This window comes from Rattus norvegicus, chromosome 12 (genome assembly GCF_021556685.1).
Source record: "Rattus norvegicus strain SHRSP/BbbUtx chromosome 12, alternate assembly SHRSP_T2T, whole genome shotgun sequence".
Taxonomy (NCBI): domain Eukaryota; kingdom Metazoa; phylum Chordata; class Mammalia; order Rodentia; family Muridae; genus Rattus; species Rattus norvegicus.
The window spans coordinates 41,055,187-41,080,553 of NC_141545.1; the positions used below are offsets into that span (position 1 = coordinate 41,055,187).

Sequence of the window (25,367 nt, forward strand, 5' to 3'; positions counted from 1 at the left end):
CCAGAAAGAACACTAAAGGGAGGAGCCACATTTGTCTGAAGCTGCACGTGAGAGTTTTGAGTGACCGTGCGTGCATTAGTGTTACCAGAAGGAGCCTGAGAGCTTGTCTGTTGTGGACGTTGTCTGTTGCAGAGTCTGTGTAGTGTGCTGGAAGGCAAGGCAGCCTGGAGATCTGCTATAAATAGCGATTTTAGTACATGCTCACACACATTAAACTATAAAGTCCTTATTCCCATTCTTTCAAGCACTGTAAACTTTAGAGTTTCCTTTTTCATCTTCTTCTTTTTTTCAAGACAGGGTTTCTCTGTGCAGCCCTGGCTGTCCTGGAGCTCACTCTATAGACCAGGCTGACCTCAAACTCACAGAGATCCACCTGCCTCTGCCTCCAAGTAGCAAGGTGTGTGCTACCACTGCTCAGTCCAAACTCTGTTCTCCTCTATATCATCGGTGGTAAGAAATAAGAAGAGTTGATTGGTTCTTAAGAGCAGACATTTTAGAATTTTCATGTATTTCTTCAAGGTTATCAGTATAAAGATGAAGAAGGTTATATAATTGCTTCTGAACTGTTAATGTGAGGATTTCCTGACAGGATGTACTTCAATCACTAAAAACATCAGCATGACCACAGGATGGCTCAGTGAATAAGGGTTATCTCCTGCCTCCTGACAACCTGGGTTAATCCCCAGAACCCACACGGGGAGGAGAGAACTGAGTCCCACAAGTTGTTCTCTGACTCCCATGCATGTGCTGTGTGTACCTTGGGTTTTGAATGTGCATGCGCATATGAGTAAATAAGACAAAAGCAGTATAGCTAGGAGGTGGCTCAGTGGGCAGGGTGCTCCCTGCACCGAGTCCCCAGCACCCACACACACAGCAGATGCAATGGCATGTGCCTGCGACCCTGCAGTGGGGTCAGAGACAGACACTTCCCAGGCCTCACTGTCCAGCTGATCTGGCCAAAAGAGCAAGCTCTGGGTTCAGGGAGAGACACTGCTTTAGACATAAGGAAGAGAAGTGAGGGAGGAGATCCCTGAAACCAGCCTCTGCGTCTACACAGCCCACGTGCTGTACATACTGTAAAACGGGGTCAGCAAAATGGCTCCGAGGGTACAGGTGCTTGCTAGCAAGCCAACGACATGAGTAAGGTCCTGCAGGTTGTCCTCGATGCAAGTGTGCTGTCTGCTGTCATCAAGGACCCTGGGTGCCTGCTGCACACCCATCCCAGCCGCCCCTGCCCTTACACTGCAGGGCATGGCCTGGCTCTGGTGGTGCTGCTGGGTTTCCCATCTTGTCTTGCTAATTCTTCTAATAGTACAGTCTGTTTGCACAGAAAAATAGAAATATTGCTTTTTTTTTTTTTTTGGTTCTTTTTTTTTGGAGCTGGGGACCGAACCCAGGGCCTTGTGCTTCCTAGGCAAGCGCTCTACCACTGAGCTAAATCCCCAACCCCGAAATATTGCATTTAAATATAAGAGTTAGCCAGGCATGGCAGCACGTTTTTAATCACAGCACTTAGGAGGCAGAGGCAGGTATATCTCTCTGAGTTTAAGGCCAGAGCTGTTACACAGAAAAACCCTGTCTCATAAAACTCTAAATAGACAAACAAATACACAGAGACTCCTCCCATGATCCTTGCTTAGTTAGGGTTTCTGCTGCTGTGAGAAAATACCACCAACATAAGTCAGTTAAGTTCAGCTTATAAATGTTGGGAAGTCAAGGCAGGAATCCAATAAGGAAGGAACCTGGAGCAGGAGCCCATGCAGAGCCACGGAGGGTGCTGCTCATGGCTTGCCCAGCCTGAGTTTGCAGAGCACCAGGGACCAGAACCCTGAATTGGCCCCACTCACACAGAGCAGGGCCCTTTGACATGCAGAGCCGACTAAGGACCCTCCAGGCTCACCTACAGCCTGGTCTATGGAGGCTGTTCTCAGTTGAGAGTCCTTCTCCTCTATGACTCTGTCTCACCCTCAAGTTCCAGGCCCAGGGGCGGCTAGGATGGGGGTGCACAGCAGGCACCCAGGGTCCTTGCTGAGGCGCACAGACAGCACACTTGCCTCAGAGGACAGCCTGCAGTGTGCAGAAAGGTCAGAGGCCAGGTCAGCATAATACCCTGGCCACTTCCATCTGCTCCTTAACCCTTTGACCTCACTATCACCGACTTTAAATCCCACTTTTTTCTTATACAACAATAAAATAGAATTGTACTTTAATTTTTAAATACTTTGAATTTTTACTTTAAATGAGTCTTTAAGCTTATAAAAATTATTTGTAAAACCAAAAAGTAATCATTATAGGTAGAAATTGAGTGCTTTCCAGACAAAACTTGGTAAACTTGGTGACATATACCTTAGCACTGGGAGACTGAGATTAGAGGATCATGGTTATAGGTCTGGCCTGGACTACATAAGTAATGGTGGGAACTTGTTAAGGTGTGCATTTGATTGTGTGTGTGTGTGTGTGTGTGTGTGTGTTTTCCAGCACTCAGGAGGCAGAGCAGGCAGATCACTCAAGGCTAGCCTGGTCTACCTGGATGAATTCAAAACCAGCCAGATACCTAGTAAGACCCTGTTGAAAGAAAGAAAGGAAGGAGACGGGGGAAGTAGGGGGAAGAAGGGGAAGGGGAAATGAGAGGAAAGGGAAGGGAAGAAGAACAAAGGAAAGGACCTAGTGTGTGGTGGTGCAGTAGGCACCAGCGCTTGAGAGGTGAAGGCAGGTGGATCAGTAATTCCAGGCCAGCTAAGTTTGAGGCTGTACTGGCCTCTGTGAGATCTTTTAAAAAGCAGGAAGAAGGAGATGGTGGGTGGAAGATGACTGGGGAGATGGCTTAGAGCAGTGTTCTCCACCCTCCTGGTGCTGCAACCCCGACACACTTCCTCATCCTGTGGTGACCCCCAGCCACACAACTGTTTTCTACTGTTGCTACTTCATAACGAGTTTTGCTACTATTGTGAATCGTAATGTAGATACCTGTGTCTTCCAGGGGTCTTCAGTGTCCCCTGTGAATGTGTTGTTCTACCCCCAAAGCTGTTGAGCTCCACAGGTTAAGAACACTGGCCTAGAGATTAAGAGCACTGGCCGCTCTTCTAGAGGATCTGGGTTGGATTTCCAGCACCAACATGGTGGCTCACAGCCATGTGTAACCTTAGTCCCATGGGGTTCAGCTCCCACTTATGGCTTCAGACTAATTCGGCACGCATGTAGGGTACAAGCATGCATGCAGACAGAACACTGAACACATGAAATAAAAAAATGTTTAAAGGTGCAGGCCACATTGTCATAGCTCCTGCCTTAGCAGTCCACTGTTAATGCTTCCTGTGCATTGTACATTAGTCAACATGGAAATGCTACTATGTCTGCATGTGTGCATGTTAGCAATACATGGGAAATACATGGATACATACATGTTTGTGTACAAAAACAATACTAAGTTATCTTAATATTCATTTAGAATTTTCCACTTCAGTGTGTGTAGATTTGCCTCCTTTTTCACAACTGTCATTTCTTTCGATAGATTACTGTAATCTGCATAGACACTCCCCTCTGTATGCAGCTTGTCTTCCGGCTTTCAGGACTCTATGCACTGTTGAGATGAATAGTATTTGCTTTTGTGTCTCTTAAGTTGTGGGGGTTCTGCAGGCTGACCCTGGAAGCAGGCTCGGAGAGTCAGACACGTGTTTATTTAATAGACTCTAAAAGGCAATGTGTAATTAAGCAAGTGGGTTGCCAGTTTTAAGGGTAGATTAACCAGAAATAGTACTATATCCTAACTTTCTTAACTTCCTATATAAGGCTTTGCCCCTTACCCCTTTAAATTGCTGTTTACTGGAAGAAACGAAGGAAAACAAAGCATCTGAGTCCCATTCTGACTCTGCCCTACAGTGTGAATGCACATAGATGTGCTGACTTAGAGTCGAGTTGTGTGATTAAATCATTCAAGCTAAGATGGATATTCTGTTGACTCCCTAGGGAACAGTATACCAAAAATATTACTGAGCAAGAAAACCTGGGCAAGGTAAGAATTACTTTTGTAATGTCTCTAATTAAGACTTTTATTGCATGGCTCTGACACTCATTCTTTTGGAAGGCTACAGTTTCAAGGGGTTTTTACTTCCTTTCTTAAGACTGGAAGGGTCCAGTGAGGGGTGCTGAATGTTAGCCTGTGTGATGACTTGATCAGTCTTCAGGACTCACATGCCAGAGAGAGACCCAAGTCCTGAAACAGGTCCCATGTCCTCCAAACACGTGTCAACTGCGCGCGCGCGCGCACACACACACACACACACACAGAGAGAGAGAGAGAGAGAGAGAGAGAGAGAGAGAAAGAGAGCTTGTAAGTTCTATACCTGATTTCTTTAGAGCAGTGGTTCTCAGCCTTCCTAATGCTGTGACCTTTCAATGCAGTCCCTCATGTTGCGTTTGACCCCCAACCATGAAATTATTTTTGTTGCTACTTCATAATTGTAATTTTGCTACTGTTATAAATTATAATACAAATATCTGTGTTTTCTGATGGTCTTAGGGGACCCCTGCGAAAGGGTCACTTGACCCCCAAGAAGATCACAACCCACAGTTTGAGAACTGCTACTTTATAGGGTGACACAACTGTATCCATAAAGGAAAAAAAATGGAGTTTTCATGTTAGAAATGACTGTATTTGAATTAGTTTATATACACCTTCGTTGTAGAATACATTAACAATAGACTGTTTAGATTTTTAGTGTGTCAGTGGGCTTCCATTGAAAGATTCCACATTATGTTAATATGAAACTTTTTCTCTTGTTTAGAAATGGGGCTGGAGAGATGGCTCAGTGGTTAAGAGCACTGACTGCTCTTCCAGAGGTCCTGAGCTCAATTCCCAGCACCCACATGGGCGCTTACATTTGTCTCTAAGTCCAGTTCCAAGGAATCCCATGCCCCCTCTGGTGTCTGTATGAACCAGGCATACATATGGTACAGACATACATGTGGGCAAAACACCCATAACACATATAGATAAATATACAGTAATATATGTGTTTACTATATATTTTATAAATATATTATTATATATTATATGAGTATATGTATTATATATTTATAAACCATAAATATATTTATATTTAACAGTTCACACTGAACTATAATATGTACTATAAATATATAAAATATGTATACATTAATATTGTATATTATATTAATATATGCTATATTGATGCTATAATAAATATTTTATATAAATATGATACAATAAATAAAGGTATGAGTGTATTTATCTGTATTCATTATAGGTCATGACACATATGTAATCTTTTAATTAAAAATATCTGAATGAGTGTTGTGTGTATAGAAACACTTAGAAAACCTTAAATATCTTTACAAGCCCAATTACTGCTGTTCCTTGGGCTGGGTGAGGCTCAGTGACAGTGTACATGTTGAAAAGGCCACAAAAGCCTGGTTTCAGTCTCCAGCACCAAGAAGAAATTCTTGCTCCTTCCCGTATAATGTTTTTCTTAAGCAAGATCTCGGGGAAAGCTGTAGGAGCCATCAGATATAAAGTATTTTTGAGCAGAGTGAGTCAGCGACTCACCCATAACAGAATTGGTACACTTCTTAGTCCTCTCCTCTCCAGAGTGGATTTCCAAGGCAGCCCAGGAGTAGACCATGTGCGTGCGTGCATGCGTGCGTGGTGTGTACACACATGCAGAGGTCCTGGACCCATGAGTGTCCTCTTTCATTGTTCTCCACCTGGTTCCTTGAGAAAAAAGCTCACACTGAACTGTGAGCTCCTAGGTCTCCCTTACTAAGCCAAGGGGTCCTCCTGCATCTGTCTCCTCCCCATGCTGAGGTTACAGATGTTAGTATTGGGGATCCCAACTCAGGTCCTCACACTTGAGCAACAAGTGTGCTTACCCACTGAGCCACCTTCCCCACCTCTAGTTGGTTCTTTAAGTAATTCTTTTTTTTTTTTTTTTTTTTTGGTTCTTTTTTTCGGAGCTGGGGACCGAACCCAGGGCCTTGCGCTTCCTAGGCAAGCGCTCTGCCACTGAGCTAAATCCCCAACCCTCTTTAAGTAATTCTTACAGGTTGTTAGCATTTTGAGAAAGATATTATTTCAGTAATATCAGAAAAATTATAATTTAAGTTTACTGTATCTGAAAAGGTCATATTCAGAACTCTTAAAAGTCTTAGGATATTTTAGTGGTCTTTTCAAATACCTTTAATTTGTAAACACAAAGTGCTTTAGTGAGATACATTACTCACAACATAAACTTACACATACTCAGCCTGCGCCTTCGGCAAAACATTGTTAAAATGGTTGGTTACATTAGTTATTTCTGAAGATCCCGGGTGTTCTCTCACTGTTTCCTGTTACATTTGCTCTCAGTACCCATAACCGGGTGGCAGTATTTAATCAGTGGTTTAAATCTCGCCTGCACCCTGCTTCATTCTCTTATTTGGGCAAGCACCAGCCACCAGTGATCTCATTTGTCCTGAGGATCAGTAGATGAGCCATCTCCTCAAAGAGGACAGATGAGCGTGTCCCCTGCTGTATGCTTACTTGTCCCTCTCCCTCCACATGGGATCTCTTGACGTTTCTGTCACAGTGGATCCATGTGTGTCCACTGCCACCCCGCCCTTCTTTCTTGCTGTCTCTTTGTTTTGTCTCCTTTTTTTCTATCAGCTCCTTCATTTACAGAATCAAAGTATAATTCTACAACTCATGCAAGAAGTAAACCAGTTTCAGCAGGTGGAATCAGCTAGACAGGAACAAAAACAATTCTGGGGGCTGGAGAGATGGCTCAGTGGTTAAGAGGATCCAGATTCAATCCCCAGCACCCACATGGCTGCTTGCATCCATGTGTAACTCTAGACTGGTGACTTGACACCTGTCTGACCTCAGTGGGGACCAGGCATGAATCCAGTGCACACACATACCTCAGGCAAAACACCCATACATACAATAAGTGGTTTTTCTTTTCCTTTCTTTCCTTCTTTCTCTCTTCCTTTATTTTTCTTTGTCTTTGGAGACAAGGCTTCTCTGTATGTCCCTGGCTGCCCCGGCATGTGCTCTGTCGTCAGGCTGGCGATGAGTCTTAGTTCAAAAAAATATTTCTCATAAAGATTTTGGCCTATTACATGGTAAACACATTTGCAAAAAGTCATTGATTTCTCTGAAGATATGCATATGGTTTGATAATTTGAACTTACATAGAATGTACATGATTTCAGGGTACAAGAATATATTTAATGATAATGACATACACAGTACAATTTAGCTTATCAAGTATTTCCATCTGTTTTCACATGAAGAGATCCTTTCAGTGTTCCTGATTACTAGCAACAGTTGACAGTTAAGAACACCAAGATCCGGGGTTGGGGATTTAGTTCAGTGGTAGAGTGCTTACCTAGGAAGCGCAAGGCCCAGCTCCGAAAAAAAGAACCAAAAAAAAAAAAAAAAAAAGTATAGCTTTCAAATCTTTAAAGAACACCAAGATCCAGGGACCCTAAGCACCTGCCCATAACCAAGTGACCTCAGCCTGGGTTCTGTGCTTCCTGTGCCGCTTCCCTCCCCTCTTCACCCCCTTCCATCTCCTCCTCTCCCCTTCCCTCCCCTTCTCTTCCCTCCCCTCCCCTCCCCTTTCTTTTCCTTCCCTTTTCCCTTCTCTTCCCATTTTTCTCATGACTTTCGTTTGTTTCTCACACTTGATCTTAGCCAAAAGTCTGAGACGCAGTATGTTTGTTTTATATGGGTGCATGGCGGCTTAAATTTATGTAAGGGTACCAGATGTGTGCGGCGGAGCCCCTGGACTGCAGTTACAGATGTTTGTGAGCCACCTCGTGGGTGCTGGGAATCAGAGCCGAGTCCTCTGCAGGAAGAGCAAGTGTTTCTAGCCTCTGCGCCGTCTCTCTAGCCCCCTTTTCTGACCTTTTAGTGTCAGTTTATTCTATATAGACCTTAACTTTAGTTAACTTTTTAAATATTCTTAGTGTGTTTTAGAGGAGAGTATATCTGCTTTATTAACACTCAAGACATGTACAAGACATACTGCTTTCCTCTGTGTCCTGAAGACAGAAGTAAATCCCTTTAACCAATAATTTATTATTCTCGGTGTTTTGTAATGGTAGAAACTTCGGGAAAAACAAAAGGCTGTTCGAGAAAGTCACGGTCCCAACATGAAGCAAGCGAAGATGTGGCGGGATCTTGAACAACTGATGGAATGCAAAAAACAGTGCTTTCTGAAGCAGCAGAGCCCAGCCTCCATCGGCCAGGTAATTCAGGAGGGCGGAGAGGACCGGCTGGTTCTCTGAGGCCTGTGTCGGCAGGGCTTAAGTCACATCTGCGTAGTGACTTCCTTCTCGGAAGTGACTTATTCATCCTTTGCTTTCAGACTAGCTGCCCCTTCTAAGGTTGTCTTGGAGATGAAGTGAAGGCAGATCAGGCTTTAAAGGTTTTAACTGAAGAAGGGGTTTTCGTTGTTTGTTTAGCTTAGACGTCGAGTGGTGTCTCCTGAGTTTTATGAGAAAGGCTAAGCTTGCTCTCTGTAATGTAAACATGTGTCCATTAAGAGCCATGTAGTTTTTAAAGCTGTAATAACCGATGGATTAATGTTTTTCTCAGTCTTTTTTTCTGACTTAGAGGACTCTTTGAGGAACTAGTATCTCTTGTTTTGAAGAAACGTTTGTCTGAAGTCAGCAGTCCCTGTGGTTTCACTTCAGCTTCTCTCTCTTCTATAAAACCCAAACCAGTTCATATTGTGAAAAGCATTTGTGTTGTTCGTATGATTTCAAAGCAAATAAAGCCTGAGACCTGTTATGGCTGCTGATCTTAAATAACAGAGTTGTGTCGAAAGTTTTCTTTTAACAGTATTTTGTAGCATTCATGTCTCATGTCAGGGTTCTCACTCACTTTCCCTAGTGTGGACATCATAACACACTGGCTGCGTTGTTCCGAGGACTGTTGTTATAGATATCAAAGTTGTCATAAGATACAGATGCAGCATACGGGCTCTGTTAGAAAGCTAGAAAGCTAACACGGGGTTCCTAGTGAAATTAAGACTATAACATGCTCCCAGCCTCTGCTGCGTGTGCGCTACAGACTTAAAGACTCCTTTGGTTTTCATTAAAGAATGATATTAAACTTGTATGTTCTCTTTTACTTCACTTTTGCTTCAATCTGTGTTTCAAAATGTCTTTGGAGTTGAAAACCCAGGTTTAAATCATTAGTATGTCCTTTATTGGCTAGTTCTTTTTAACTATCCTTAAAAAAATTAATGAAAATTTGTGTTGTGTAAAATATACAGACATGAATCGCTTTGTCCCAAATTTAATCTACTCTTAATATTTGTTTGAAAGCTTCCTGTTACTAATCAGAATCTCAATGTCTACCTCTGTTCTCCACACATCCGTGTACACACACACACACACACACACACACACACACACAAAGGCATGCACACATAGACACAAACCAAACATACAGGCACACACACAGGAGGCACATACATGCATTCACAGAAGGACACACAAAGAAAAAAGAAGAGGAGGAAGGAGAAGATGAGTGTGATAGTGTCTGTGAGTGAGTCTGGTCCTCAGTTTATTTGCCCTCTTGCCTGGGCAAGTGTCAGCTCCCAGTGTTGTTAGTGGGTGGAAAGAAACCTTTTTTTTTTTTTTTTTTTTTTTTTTTTTTTTTTTTTTTTTGGTTCTTTTTTTTGGAGCTGGGGACCGAACCCAGGGCCTTGTGCTTCCTAGGTAAGCGCTCTACCACTGAGCTAAATCCCCAGCCCCAAAAGAAACCTTTCTTACAATCGGTTCTGGACACCAGGTAGGTTATTTATGTCAGATCAGCTGCAGGCCTACTGTGGTTTAGCAGTATCTAATGCTCCATTAACCAGATGGCTTTTCAGAACCAGCACTTTACTCCCCAGAGAAAATCTTCCAAGATAGTACACCTAGAGGCCCATCTGTGTTTTAGCCCCACACTCTGCCGTCCTCCTACTACTACGGTCTGGGGTTGTGAAGGACAGCCCCGGCCACCCCAGGCTCTGATTGATTATCACACGCCGTCCTTCCTCTGCACAGAGTGAGTGTGTGCAGAGCACACAAAGGCTGCTCCAAAATTGCCCCACTAATTGAAGCAGAACATCGTTATCACTTCAAGAAAAGCAAATTGGAAAAAACCTCTACAAGACCAAGTTATTTATAGCTTTTACGTAACATTGGACACTTAGTAACGCAGCTTAATGGGTCTCATGCAGACTTCCCTTCCACTCGCCCATGACTTGATTGGAACATTAAGAAGCTTTGACTAACCCTCACAGTTTCTGACAGCTTGTACTTAGTAAAGAAGAGCTTGCTCCATTTTTTTTCCTTCAAGGTTAATGTGCTAACTGGCTAATTGACAAGTGCACTTAATCATTTTACAAAATAATTGTGTCTTTCACGTGATGGCCCAAATAAAGGAGAAAAATGTCGCCTGCGAATCTGCCTCTGCAGTCGGGTTTCTGTCTCTGGAGCGGTACTGCCAGCTGTTGTGAGGACTTTGACTGTCAGTGGCAACTCCCTCTTGCTCACTATTGGTTCAGGAGATAATCCTGTAAATATGCCCTTTAAGAAAAATCTAGAAGTCGGATGTACTTCCTGTTACAGTCTGTTGAATTCAAGGTCACATTTCCCAGAGCTGGGGAGCAGGCTGGAATACCCAGAGCACTAGCGAGTGAGGGGAAGGGAGGGACCCTGACACTGAACCAGCCAGCCTTCCCTGGAGGCTCATGCTGGCTGCCTCCGAGCTGCTTTAATTCAGCAGGCAGCCATTCTAAAACAAGCTATTGAATCACATTTGCTTTGATGCGATGTTTGTCATTCTGCTGAATTCTTAGCATGCATGACATTTATATATTTTTTTGGAAAATTTTAAGGTCTCTGCACTTTCCAAGTGTATTTCTTAAGGTTTTAATGCTAAGATGATACCAAGCATTTTTTAAAATAATTTGAGTAAAATAAGAGGCTATATATGCACTCAAACTTTAAATGTGTAAATTGGCAGGATTCTTTTGGATTTGAATTTGGAAAAAAAAATGCATCATGAGTAACACAGACAAAGCTGTCTTCACAAAGGCAAAGTTTTTATTAAAAAAATAACTGTGTTTCTCGAAGAAACCTCATCTTACACAGGTCGTCGCCCAACTCTGGTGCCAGATGAGGGTGAATAACAGGTTTGTTTCCACAAAGAGTTCTAGGTGCTTACATCATGCCTCTTGCTTGGCAGGAAGGAGTTTGCCAGCCTCTGGGAGCCCACCCTGGTGATTAGCCTTCCCCGTAACTTGCTTGTCCACAGCTTGGCCATGCTGTGGTGAGGTGGGTCTGGGGTGTGTATTCCGCACTGTCTCTCAGACAGTCTACAGCAGCCAGAAAGAGGTAGATCTGCACCTTTGTCGCCGATGTAATTACCCTGGTCCTTATGCTGGCCGAGCCCTTCCTCCCTCTCCCCTAAACGAGGGCAGTCTAATTAGAGCTGTTTGTACGGCAGCTAGGCATGTAGTGACTGTTTTGTCTGAGGAGGGTAGAGAAGGATCATTAAAGGTGATGTGTGTGTTTTGATGTTTGACTCTTCTATCTTAAGACAGTCTTTAAAAAAAATAGCAGGTTCACTGGGCAAGAATATGGTTTGTTTTTACCCAGTCCTTGCAAAAGAAATAAAAAAATAAAACACAGAGTCCAAATAAGTAGTGTTTCTGAGAGGCCTGGGCAAGCACGTGCTTTCTGCTCCCCTGCACCCCCTTTTGGCAAACTGGAAGTACTTTCTTGGTCACTGGTAATTTCACAATTTCCTTTCTAGAACCAGAGAGCCTTGCAGGCAGTCACTAAGCTGGTTTACTGTTATGGAAATTCATGATTCAGAATATGGGGAGAAAGGAAAGATTCCTGTTTGCCAGTGAGATCTTAAGTTCCCACTTGAGTCCAGGTTGTGACGTCGGTCCCTGTGAGGAGCTTAGTGCAGCACTTGGTGGGTAGCCTAGAGATCAGAGAGCAGCAGGCTCTGGTGTGTGAATGACTCACCCGCATCTTCCTTCGGTGGTGACCACTGAGGGAGCCCTGCCAGCCAGCGCAAAGCCGGTCTGCTGCTGCCCTTGCTGCAGGCTGCCTTCCCGCTCTGAGGAGGAGTTGCAGTGCAGTTCCCTCCTTAAAGAGGCTCAGGCACAGTGCTGTGGTATCAGAGGATGGACTTGGCTAGAACATTAATTAAACAAAGCAACACATTGGCAGATACTATCTCCCAAAGTTCCACAGTCACGATAAAGACGAAAGGGCTTGAACCGTTGCTGAGTGCTGGGTGTGTGCCAGGCATAGTCCCCGAAGCTTCTGTGGAAGCAAGGTGACTCTCACAGTGAGGCAGGACAGTTAGAGACCACGATATGGACCAGGCGAGGCTGGCAGAGCCTGCATCCAATCCTGTGCTCTTAACTGCTGGCTGGGGGTGGGGTCCATTGTCAACAGAATTTATTTGTAAACAAGTGGGTGTCTGTTTCTGAACTATCGCGTGCCTTAAATTCTGTTTAGTAACGCTTATAAACTTAGAGTATCTTTTTAAACAGTGGGTTCGGGTCAGGAGAGATGGCTCAGTGGTTAAGAGCACTGGTCACTCTTGCAGAGGACCTGGGTTCAATTTCCAGCATCTACCTGGTGGTCCACAACCATCTATAACTCCAATAATCTTTTAAATTAAAAAAAACATAAAAAGCAAGACTATAAGATATGGTTACATTTATTCAATCATAATTATTTTGACCACTTTATAAAATCTCTTGCCATTTTTCTATATGCCAAGACATAGCTTCTTTCTAAACTGGAGAAGATTTACTTACGTACAAGTATTACCTTCTGTGTGTGACTCTTTACAAAGTTATGAAATAAAAAATATTGTGGAATTTTTTTTCTTTTTTTCGGAGCTGGGGACCGAACCCAGGGCCTTGCGCTTGCTAGGCAAGCGCTCTACCACTGAGCTAAATCCCCAACCCCTGCAATAAAAAATATACATAACCTCAGTTTTGCTATGAAAACCTCACTGCCAGACAGGTGAGGTGGCTGAGCAGTGCTTGCCACCAAGCCCAGGGGATCTGAGCTGGCCTCTTGAACCCTTATAGACATGAAAGTTGTATACACAATAAACAGAATTTTCCAAATGCACAGACACAAATACTATATAGGAAAGCAGTATTATATATTTTGAATGGTCTGAGGAATGATTTTTTAAAAGGTGAGATGAGTCTAGATGTACAAGGATGTGTTAAGACTTTATGGAAATTTATGAAAATCTTACAGAAATAAACAGAAGCTATAAAAGCATCTTAGACCCGGAGAGATGCTCGCTCAGCAGTTAAGAGCACTGGCTGTTCTCACTGAGGACCTGGCTTGGGTTCCCAGCACCTACGTGGAGGCTTACAACTGCCTGCAGCACCAGCTTCACAGGAACGGATTTCCTTTTTCTGGTCTCCTGGAGCGCCACACACACATAGTCCACATTAAACATGCAGGGGATCTCAGTGCTCAGCTGGGTTGCCTTGGGAGAGGAAGGAGTCCGCTATGAGCTAAGCTCTTGTGCGCTGTCCAGCAGCCCCTCCTGATCACAGATTTGCTTTTTTTTTGGTTCTTTTTTTCGGAGCTGGGGACCGAACCCAGGGCCTTGCGCTCCCTAGGTAAGCGCTCTACCACTGAGCTAAATCCCCAGCCCCACAGATTTGCTTTTTGATGTTTCAGTTGCGTTTGGTCAGCTGAGCTCCAAAACTTATAAATGAAAAATGTCATAGTAACCCATAGACTTTAAATAGCTTCGTCATAGTATCTGACTTTAAATCCTATTTTATTGGTACTGCCGTTGAGCTTAAATTTGCCCTAGGTATGAATGTATAGAGAGAAAACAGTGTGCAATAAGAAGGCTGATTTGGCACTTCCTTTGGCCTCAAGGACCCACCAGGGGCCCCTCAGCTAGAATGTACAAAAAGGCACAGGAAAATAGAAGGTGTGGCTGCAGGATTAAACAGACCTAAAACACGTTAAGCATCAGTGAATACCCAGGCCTAATAACCAGGTGTTAAATATGCTGGTACTATGGAAGGTCAGCCAAAAGAGGCATCTAGAATATTCCTCCCTAAGCCCCTCCCGCTCTGGGGAGCGCTTTCTCAGTTTCCCTAAATAAATCTATGCTCATAATGCTAAGAAAACAAAACAAACCAGCCAATCATCTGGAACTGGCACAGTGGTTTATGCCTACTGTCCTGCTTGTTGGGAGCTGAAGCAAGACAAGAGGGTTAGGAGTTCAATGCTAGCCTGGGCGGTAATGAGATAAAAGTAGGTGGAGATGTGGTGAAGGGAAGAAGTAAAAAGAAAAATCAAAACACCAGGGATCCAGGGAAGACTAGAAGATGAAAAAAGTCAAGGAGGTTTCCTCAGAGGTGAGAATTGGTGGGCCTGGAGAATGGTCAAGAGAGTGACAGTGGGGACAGCTGAAGATAACACGCACAACGCACTCCTGGGAGGAAAGCATGACGTCTAGGTATCAGTGTGAGCAATGGAACCCACAACAGAAGTGCTTTGTACTGCTTGTTTAGCTAGTGAGCAGAACTACCCCAGATTTCCCGAAAACTACAATATTTCTAGATATCAACATTTACTACAAAGAGGAGAGCTTCACGGGACTTCCAGACACTCACTTTGTGTCTTAGTTTATTTCCTTTATGTCATGTGGAGGGCGCTGCAATCCGTTTTGGTTTAAGATCTCCAAGGGGCCAATTCAGAAATCAAAGGAAGAAAAGCCCTGTGGCTGAGCAATCTTAGGCCCGCCCAATGAAGAGCGACACCTGTGATTGGCTGAGCAATCTTAGGCCCGCCCAGTGAAGAGCGACACCCATGATCCCACCTCTCCTAGAAGCACACGTAGAATCTGACTTGGAGTGGAGCTGCGACTCCATGGGGAGTATGAAACCTCCAGAAGAGCATGCCCTGTGGTACAAGCTGGAGCCTATCCGGGATGAGGGAGAGGCTGCTGGAAACCAGATGGCGAAAGCTCTGTGCTGCAGCTCCTGTGATGAGCGGATCCTAGGCTCTTGTGGTCTTGGTTCTCCAACTGCCCCAGTTTCTTGACGGGCTGTTGATGAAGTGAGAGGCTCTCTGTGTGCAGAAGAACACGTGATCATCGTCTGGGGGCCTAACTGGAGTTGGGATGAGCAGTATAGACAGTCGACCACTTAATTTGTTTATTATATTAAGGGGAAGAGGGTATTTCCACACCAACACGAAGACCCAGCCTTTAAGGAGGTATCATCTAACCTTAAAAAAAAAATTATATGTGACAGTTTTTTATTGTGTGTGTGTGAAAAGATTTGATCATTCTAAAGAATTTAGCCAAAGAACAGAATATCTCAAAGGGATATTCTTGTTGGGAAAGGTTTTTATAAGTTTATATGATTTCCTGTGTTTAAAAAAGGAATCGGAGCTGGTGGTTCACAGTGCTTGATTTCTTTCCCTTGAGAGTCGGGAGGGTTTTCACTGGGACAATCGCAGTGCTGCCAGGGAGAGCCTTAGCCATCAAGAAGACCACTTGCCAGGGACTTGGCCGTGTCAAACAAATGTTCAGCTTCCATTCTGACACTTCTCGAAGAATTTGATTGAAACTATATATGTCTAGATAACACTCAGCAAAGTGGCCCTTCTTATATTTGTTTCAAGATATATTTGGAAACAAGGGAGATGACCTTGGGCTCAGCCACTTTTCCAATTTAGGACTTCTCCCTGGGTCTACTGAGCGATACTCCCCAACACTGCAAATTCGCCGAATGGAAAAACATTCTTGGTACTCGGTGCTGTAAGCCCTGGGGTGGAGGACATTTCCCCCTAGCAATATGCTCTGCCTTTAAAGATGGGCTATATTTACCCACAAACTCTATGTTCTAACCGTCTACTTCAAAATACAGCCAGGGAGCATTTGCTCTTCGTCAGAATACCTTTCTGTAATCTAAATTGAGCTGCCCTTGGTTTTTAAAATATTTTAGCTTCTAAGAAATTTAAAAAATAAAAAAACCAGCCAACCTTAACCCTTTGCATTTGCTTTCTGGCATTGGAAATCTGGTTTTGAAGCCAAGAGTTCATTGCAGCTTGATGTAAGGTCTAAAAGAAGATTTTGAAGGCATCAATGGCAGTCGAAGTCCTACTGGGCCAGCTCCCGACCTAATGCCCAAGTTAGTTTCCAGTATCTGCAGGAGGCCGTGGAGGTGGATGGCTGACCCTCTCTCCACACTGATAGCCTCTCAGATGCTCTTCTGCATATTTTGAAGGCAATTCCATTTTTCATTGTTGCTATGGCCTTTAAAACCTTGGTTTGGATTTGCTTATTTTATTTTACAGGTCTCGGTGTTTGGCCTGCTAGCATGTCTGGTGCCCACAGTGGTTAGATGAGAAGATGGTTGCAGTTCCTGGTCCTAGGAATTGTAAGCCACCATGTGAGTGCTGGGAACTGAACCCAGGACCTCTGGAAGAGCAGTTAGTGCTCTTAACCGCTGAGCCATCTCTCCAGCCCCTAATCATGGTTCTAATTTGAGACACAGATGTCCTCCTTGATAAGATGTATTTACTTTTTTTTTTTTTTGGTTCTTTTTTTTTTTTTCGGAGCTGGGGACCGAACCCAGGGCCTTGCGCTTCCTAGGCAAGCGCTCTACCACTGAGCTAAATCCCCAACCCCAGATGTATTTACTTTTAAGCAACTAAGAATTACAGTCTCATTATTGTTTTATCTTACTTAGCATATCATCCAGGATAGTGTTATCTGTTTTCGTATGGTTTCCTAGTGTGTTACAGGGTGACCAGAGCATTTACAGAGGTGGCTATGTTGTGAGCAACCGTCTCCAGCACACATAGCATATTAATTTCCACTAACATGCTGTGCACACCCATACCGCATGTGAAAATAAAGACGCCATATTATAATATTTTAAGGATAGCTTGTGCTCAGGAATTCCCTGTTGTTTGCTCTGGAATCAAGTTTTACGTCAGTTGTTAGCCACAAGGTAAATGGTCTTGACTGGAAATAAAATCAACACAAAAATTCATACCTATGATCCTTTGGAAGATGACCCTCCCCATCTGATGACAGGCTCATCCACAGCGTTTAATTATTACGGACTGCCACATCAGCCTTACTTTGTAATTTCCTAACTTGAGAGCTGAAAACGTTTCTCGTTTAACCTTTCCTCCTTTGCAGAAGCAAGCAGTGCATGGCGGCCGCCCTGGGCATGGCGGCTGCCCTGTGTATCTTTCCATTAGTGCATGGATGTTGAACCAGGGCAGTGGCTGAAGTCACTCCACTGACCCAATTAAGCAAATAAGAGTTTGTGCTTGTGCTGCCTGGGCTGATAGATTTGCACAGGATAAGCAGTAAAGTTTCCTCTTCCTGCTTCGAGAGACTCCTCCTGTTGCATAACTTTTGAACTATGATTTTTTTTTTTTTTTTTTTTTTTAGCGATATGGGAAAGAAAATAAAGATGTTCTACAAAACGTTCCCGAGATCTGGAGTGCTTAAAGGAAAATTTTTTCATAAGGAGAACGCCCCCCAGAGGAAGGGTAGACTTTTATATGAAGTCAGAAAGATGTGAATTCACCAAATGTTTTCAGAAAACATTGTTTTCCAAAAATACAGATTTTTCTCACCAAACCCAGGGCTTCACGCCCGCTAGGCAGGTGCCCTATCGTCTGAGTCACATCCTCAGACCTTCTCATCCTTTCTCCTAAAATATGCACAGGCTGAGGCCGGCGTGGGTCACAGGTAGAGTGTACAGTTTTTGCACCCAAGGTCCTGGGTTCGATCCCCAGGAACAGAATAAACAACACAAACCTTTAAGCCTAAGACTTGGATCATCGCTGGATAGCTTAAGAGGTGTGTCTGTTTCAAGGACCCCTTTCCCCAGCTCTCCTTGTTCTCAGATTCTCTTGGCCAAGTAGGTATTGTCAGTATTCAACGGAACTTGTTACTTGAGAACAAGTACCTTGCTGTCACCTCCCGTCTTGCGATGGAGGAGTTCCAGAACCTGGGGATTAGCACTGTATCTCTAAACTCATTTACGGGTGCGTCTTCCAGAGATGGAACCCATGCAGCCCTTCTCAGATCGATGTATAGTCTGGTGGTTTACCCAAATACTCAAAGCCCTGCCTAATCTGTGGTATCTAAAACGTTTTTAGATTTACTTATTTTATGTGTATGAGTATTTTTGTGTGTGGGGAGTGTGGGGTGTGTGTGTGCACATGCACGCGTGTGCACGTGTATCTGTGTGCACCTGATGCCTTCAGAGGTCAGAAGATGGCGCTCGATGGTCATGCGGCTCAGTGGGTGCTGGGAACCAGAGCCTAGTCCTCTGGAAGAGCAGCACATGCTCTTAACCGCTGAGCTGTTTCCCAAAGGCTCCTTTCTCTTTTTCTCATCCTGCCTGTACATCTTACCTCAATGTTTTGATATAAAAATCACTATCCGTTTATTTAAGGAGGCAAACCTAGCAGATTCATTTTTTTTTTTTTTTTGGTTCTTTTTTTCGGAGCTGGGGACCGAACCCAGGGCCTTGTGCTTCCTAGGCAAGGGCTCTACCACTGAGCTAAATCCCCAGCCCCGCAGGTTCATTTTTAAAATCTTAATTTTTTTCGTCCTTTTTCTTTACATGCCGTACAGTTGTGGGTGGGTACAGGTGAGGTCACCTGGGGGGAGGGCTGCTATGTATGTTGAGCACACGTACTCTTGAGTTGAGGCCAGAGGTCACATGACTGCTGCAGGCCAGACTCAGGTCCTCACGCTTGTGGGGCAAGCCCTCTCCTGACGGATTGGCCTCCCGGATGGGACATCTTTTGGTGGTGGTAGTTGCTTTTGTTTGATGATTTTGTTGTTTTTTTGACTCTTGTATTTTCCCTCCCTGTTCAACCCTTTCTGATCTTCTCGTATACAGCTTCTTACAGCTAAGTGCCTCTGGAACGTTTCTCAGAAGTGTTTTCTATTTTTAAGGACATAGAAGTCATGTATGGTGGCGTACACCTGTAAGCCCGGCACGGGGGAGACCGAGACAGAAGGATTAGCAGTTTGAGACCAGCATTGGGCTATGTGGCAAGACCATGTCTCAAAAACAATAAACCAACCCCCAAAAGGAATGAGACCCCTGAGGAGGCCTATGGGGCTCTGACTGTCTGAAGAGCACAGCACATGTGCACATTAACAACCACTTCTAAGGGTGAGTCAGTTCTGTGAGGTGAATAAAACTTAAAAATACATGCTCTGTGTAAGAAAGTTCAGATAGCAAAGAATATGTGGTTTTAAAAAGGTGGGCCGGAGGCCAGGTGTGATGGCGCACGCCTTTAGTCCCCGCACTCAGAAGGCAGAGGCAGGTGGATCCCTGTGAGTTCCAGGCCAGCCTGGTCTACATAGGAAGTTCTAGGACAGCCTGGACTACATAGACCGTGTCTCAGAAAACAAAAGGACTTGGGCCCGGCAACATGGCCGAGTGTGTAAGAAGTTTTAGCCGTGCAAACCTGGCAACCTGAGTTGGATCGGCAGAACCAAGAGTACGGTAGGAAAGAATAGCTGGGCCTGCACAGTTACCCCGGAATCGCCGTACGCGTGACTCAGCGCTCATATCCACGCATACAGTTTTAAATTAATAAATTCAAACAGAACTTGAGCATGGTGGCACATGCCTGGAATGGAGAGGTGAGGTGGGTGGACCCTAGGTTTAAGAGCACCCTGTTTGGGTGGGGAAGGGGGAGGTAGATCTGGATAGAGCTGGGGAGAGAGGTGATATGATCAAAAGGGGTACATAATTCTCAAAGAACTGATAAAAATATTTTAAGACCGGGTGATGGTGACACACGACTTTAATCCCAGCACTTGGGAAACAGAGGCAGATCTCTGAGTTCAAGGCCAGCCTGATCTACAAAGCAAATTTCAGGAGAGCCAGGGCTACATTGAGAAACCATGTCTTTAAAACAAAACAAAACAAAACCAAATAAATCTTTAAAAAAATATGTTAAAAGGAGCATCCTGTCTCAAGATAAAAATATTAAATAAATAAATAAATAAATAAATAAATAAATAGGGCCAATTTGCATTTCCATCAACTGAGGATTGCAGGGCCTCATTTGCTGTCAGCTTGCCTAGGCAGGTATGCTAATGCTACAGTACCTGTTAGTATCACAGGGCTACAGTAGTTCCCGGCCAGCAAGGGCTGCACAGGGAGACCCTGTCTCCACAAACCCCCCAGACAAGCCAGCCACCTGTAATCTCGCTCAGAGGTTGACACGGCCTGCAGCTTTGCTCCCAGTATTCTCTCTATGAAATTTATTTTTAATAAATAATGACAGTAGGTAGTGGTATTATATTTCCAAATAATGTATTTTTTTATGAGAAAACTAAAAGTCTGAGGCCACAGCTGTCAATGGTAACCCTCAATTAGCGTGCGTGGGACCCTAAACTTGAGCCCGAGCACCCAAGGGAGAGAAAAGATTACAACTGAGCTACTTGGTGAGTTTTTCAATTGAGGTGCCGTGTGACGCGTCCTCTGCCAAGCTTCTGAGATCAGCTACTGGAGAAGCATTAACACTCTTGCCTGACGCTGACTGTCCCTTCACTGCCAGCTCTGAAACTAGAAGGATCTCCTAGAAGCCAGTAGGTCCCTAGGAGCAGGTGGAGCAGTGGGTACATGCATGGAGGATAGTACCCTATCACATGCATCATCCTGTTACACGCGTCCACGTGTGATCATCATATGCAGTCATGGTGCACACACAAGCATGTAGAGCATTGAATGTGTAATCCGGGAATTGGGCCATCATACAGTTTTGGTGCAACCTAGGGAACAGCCAACAAGTGAACTGGAGGTCAGCCATTCCAAGTCCTGTCCCGTTTGCTGCCTGAGTTTCCCTATCTGACCCTCCTCTTGAATTATAAGCACATAAAAAAAGCAGAATTGAGTCCCTGGGTCTGCACAGGCAGATGGGCTGCTCGGTCAGGAAACGTTGGTAAAACGGAAGTACATGGCCTTCTCTAGCAAATCACTTCGTTGTGTCTTTCTGTGGCCAAAAACTCCCTGAAAAGATTAAACCGTGGACCACAGGGTGCTGCTGGTGGACGAGGCTGGGCGCCCTGTGCGAGCAATGGTGTCACTCTTCTTGCATAACTCCATGCAGTTTCTATTCCAGCCCTGCCCAGGGAGATCTTACCAGGTAACGCTCCCTAGCAAGTGGATTCTTAGCTCACCTAATGGGGGAATGTAAGGTAGCTTTATAATTAAAAAGAACCCTCTCCAGCCTTTTATTTTCTTGGAGACGAGGTAGTCTCCTGTAGCTGTGAACTCACCCTGACCTTGAGCTATCCTTTTTGCCTCTACCTCCCAAGTGCTTAGATTGCAGGCATGCACCGCCACGCCACACGTGCTGGGCATGCAACCGGGGCTTCATGCGTGCAGGGTAAGTACTCTGTCAAGTGAGCTTCTCCCCCAGCCCAGTCAACCCCTAGTCTTTATAGGCAGTTTGCACCCTACATGGAAACACAGATTTATTCTCTTTCAGAGAGAGAGGCAGCCAGTGCGCTTACCACAAAATTTACCAGAAAACAATTAAACAGAGTCGTGGTTCTCAACCCTCCTAATGTGACCATTTTTAATACAGATCCTCATGGTGTGGGGACCATAAAACATGTTTTTCGTTTTTAAAGATTTTATTTATTTATATATGTGAGTACACTGTAGCTGTCTTCAGACACACCAGAAGAGGGCATCGGATCCCATGACAGATGGTTGTGAGCCACCATGTGGTTGCTGGGAATTGAACTCAGGACCCCAGGGAAAGCAGTCAGTGCTCTGAACCACTGAGCCATCTCTCCAGCCCCCCTCCCCAGTTATTTACTTGCTGCTTCATAACTGTAATTTGCTACTGTTATGCACTACAATGTAAAGGTCTGTGTCTTCTGATGGTCTGAGGCAACCCCAGTTGAAAGGGTGTTCAACCCCACAGGAGTCACAGGCTCCAGGTTGAGAACTGCTGTGGTGAGGTGTCCTGTGAACATTGATAATATCCAACAGTATGTAAATTTGGGGCTAGAGAGATGGCTCAGAGGCTAAGAGCCCAGGGTGCTCTCTAAAGAACCAAGTTTGGTTCCCAGCACTTACATGAGATGGCCCACAATCTCCTGTAACTCCAGCGCTGAGAGATCCTGTGCTCTCTTGTGACCTCTGCAGGCACCTGTATGTCACGTATGTGTGTACACACATGAGTACATACAGACATATGGACACACACATGACTAAAAATAAAATATTGTTTTAAACTATGGGCCAATCTAACACTAGAAGACCCAGTAGGCTTAGGAGAACGTGTATAGAAAATGGATATTACCACCTAGCAATATGTAGATGGTTATTATTCACATGTAGATCTGATAGGTCATGTGGTATGTACACAAGATGGTAAGTGGCTGTTCCCAGAGCTTACCTTCTGCCCAGAGTCATATGAACATCTGTCCTTTACATGTATCTTGAATCAAGTATTTTGGGAAATGGTTACATTTTGGAGTCAATGTGACAACTTTTTAATCTTGGCAAGATTTTGTGTTCTACTCAAGTTCGATTCTGTGACCTTTTAGGTTTGTTGAAAAAAGAAAGTATGCATAAGAACAGTTGAAATAATACATCTTAAGTACAAGAAAGTATCCACTCTCAGATAGGAAAGAAGATCTCTTACCTAGTAGTGAACCCCCCAGATCCAATACTGGAAGAGAATTTTTAATGGAAGCATCGGGTAGACATGGGTGCTCCTCTGTAATCCCAGCCTCTAGGACCCTAAGGCGGAAGGATTGCCTCAGCTTCTAGTCCTGCTTGGGCCTTGGAAGGTCAGCCACACTCCACAGGAGGACATCCTCAACAGAGACGGCTCAGTGGTAAAGAGCACCGACTGCTCTTCCAGAGGTTCTGAGTTCAGTTCCCAGCAACCACATGACAGCCCCTATTATCTGTGACTCCAAGATTTGATGCCCTCGCACTCAGACATGCATGCAGGCAAAACACCAATGCACATGAAATATAAGTAACTTTTTTTTTCTTTTTTTTTTCGGAGCTGGGGATCGAACCCAGGGCCTTGCGCTTGCTAGGCAAGCGCTCTACCACTGAGCTAAATCCCCAGCCCCGTATAAGTAACTTTTTAAAAAGTTATCTTGATGTGGGGGCTGGAGATACGGTGCATGCAGAGTCTAGTGTCCAGCACCCACATGCGGTGGCTGGCTGCTGCTCCAGGACACCCGATGGCTGTGACCTCTGGAAGCGCCTGCACACGCCGTGCATGTAAGCACGAAGGCACAGGCACACACAGACACCTTTCAAATCTTGATGTGAGTGGAAACACTTCGGGCTTGGGGATTTAGCTCAGTGGTAGAGCACTTGCCTAGCAAGCGCAAGGCTCTAGGTTTGGTCCTCAGCTCTGGGGAAAAAAAAAGAAGTGGAAACATTTCTCATTCCTCTTTACTGCAGTACCATGAAAATAACAGATTGGCACATGAACTTTTTCCTTTTTTTCCTTTCGTAACCCCCAGAATTGCATAATCAGGCAGGAATTGGGAAGTAAAAACAATCACAAAATTAAACCAAGTGGCCTGTTTCCATAACTCCATCACAAGTTAAAAAGATATATTTAAAAAGACAAACACATCAGCAGGTTCATCACATTTAAGAATTCTTTCCACAGCAGTCATGATGACAATGAAATCAAGTCGTTACTCAGGCTTTTAGCTCCGTGCTGCACTTTAAATCCTTTCGAAATGTGGCAGAAACAAAATAGCCCAGGCTGGCCTTCCCCTCGTGCTCCTAAGTGCTGAGACGGCAGGTCTGAGCTCCAGGCTCAGCATCTCCCTGCCTCTCAGCCGTCAGCTTCTCCAGTGTTTCCCGTGGGCGTGTGGCTGCACGCCGACTCTCCACACCTTCCAACTCACAAGAACAAACTCCCGAGGCTTCATATCCTCATTCTCAGCCAGCACCTATCCGGTTGGTTTCCACCCTCCTGATGTTGGCCGTGGGCACCTTGCAGGTGGCATCATGTGACCGGCTTTCCTCTCACAACGTCCCCCAGGGTCATCCACGATCCTCAGTGAGACTGGACGCTGTCCTTCCACTGTGTCTTTTCTATCCGTAAACTTTTTTTTACAACCAAGCCAAAATGCTCCGAAAGTAAATGTTCTGAAGATCATATCTACTGTAGTGTCCCAGCGTGTAATTAAATTATGGAAAAACAAATCAAAAGGCACATTCGGTTGTCTAAAGTGCCCAGAAATCAAGAGAGATTTATAATGCAACTGCCAGCATAGAACCTCCTCTTCTCAAAAGCAGCTACCAGGCCTGAGAAGTGTTTGCTGGGCCCCTACGGTAAGGTTTTTAGTTGTTTTCTGCACAGTGCAAGGCCTATTCCACCGTTTCCAGATCTCCCCTTAACCAGCTCCACTTTCTTGAGCACAGTTGAGCCGGTTGAGGTAGCTGGATTCCTGTTAGTGGAGGGCCCTCCTTCCCTTCCTGTCCCAACAACAGCCTCAGCTCCATCTTCCGTTAAGAGAAAACAGCTTGCCAAACAGAAACAAAGTACCAATTATTTAAATGAGTCAGACTTCCTACTTCCGTGGTTTTCCTACCTTAACTTCAGCCTGTAATCCAATGGGGGATCCATTTTTTTTCTTTTGAGAGGGTTTCTCTGTGTAGCCAGGGCTGTCCTGGAACTAGCTCTGTAGACCAGGCTGGCCTTGAACTCAAATATCCGCCTGCCTCTGCCTTCTGAGTGCTGGGGTTAAAGGCTTGTGCCAATGGAAGCCTCCCCCCTCCCCCAGCATTGTGGGTTTTTTTGTTTTTTGGGGTTTTTTTTTTGGCACTCCTGTGAGAACAGAGGACAATTTCAGTAATCCTACCACATGGTCTCCAGAGGTCATGAGTTCAACCAAAAGCACTCTTACCTGCTAGTGGGTGTCATGTTTTATCCGTGTTTGTTTGTTGGGGAGTTTTGCTGTTTTGGCTTGGGTTTCTGGTTTTGTTGTCCCATTTAGTACAGGTCAGCTTTGAACTGACCTTGGTTGTTGGGTCTTCCTGACTCTCCCTTGGGATCGCAGGCTTGGGCCACCAACCCAGGCTGCCAGCACTTGTGATTGTCCCTCTCCTCATTAACAGGCCACCGGAGAGGCAGCTGCATTGTGCCTTTCCATGTCCCCACAAGCTAGTTCTCTTCTTGCCCAAGCTAGAACCTGTGGATCAGTGTCAAACAGAAGTTGTGAGCTTGGGTGTCTCCGCTCATCTTCCGCCATTAACTGGGATGTGTGTCGCATGTGTGAGTTTAGTAGACAG

At 44.7% G+C, this 25,367-nt stretch overlaps 1 protein-coding gene across 8 annotated transcripts in view; it reads left to right on the plus strand.

The window, feature by feature from the left end:
- The window catches only part of Ift81 (intraflagellar transport 81), a 79,334-nt gene extending 60,059 nt beyond the window's left edge, over positions 1–19,275 (plus strand). For 3 of the 8 annotated variants that reach the window (XR_015634110.1, XM_087579073.1, XM_087579072.1), the window contains exons 18-20: positions 3,967–4,012; positions 8,107–8,250; positions 19,013–19,275. Coding sequence is in view for 6 of the 8 variants with exons in the window: in XM_087579073.1 (XP_087435199.1) it covers positions 3,967–4,012; positions 8,107–8,250; positions 19,013–19,048 (226 nt within the window). In the remaining 2 variants the exon portion in view is untranslated. 8 annotated transcript variants of the gene reach the window in all.
- Positions 19,276–25,367: the final 6,092 nt, after the last annotated feature.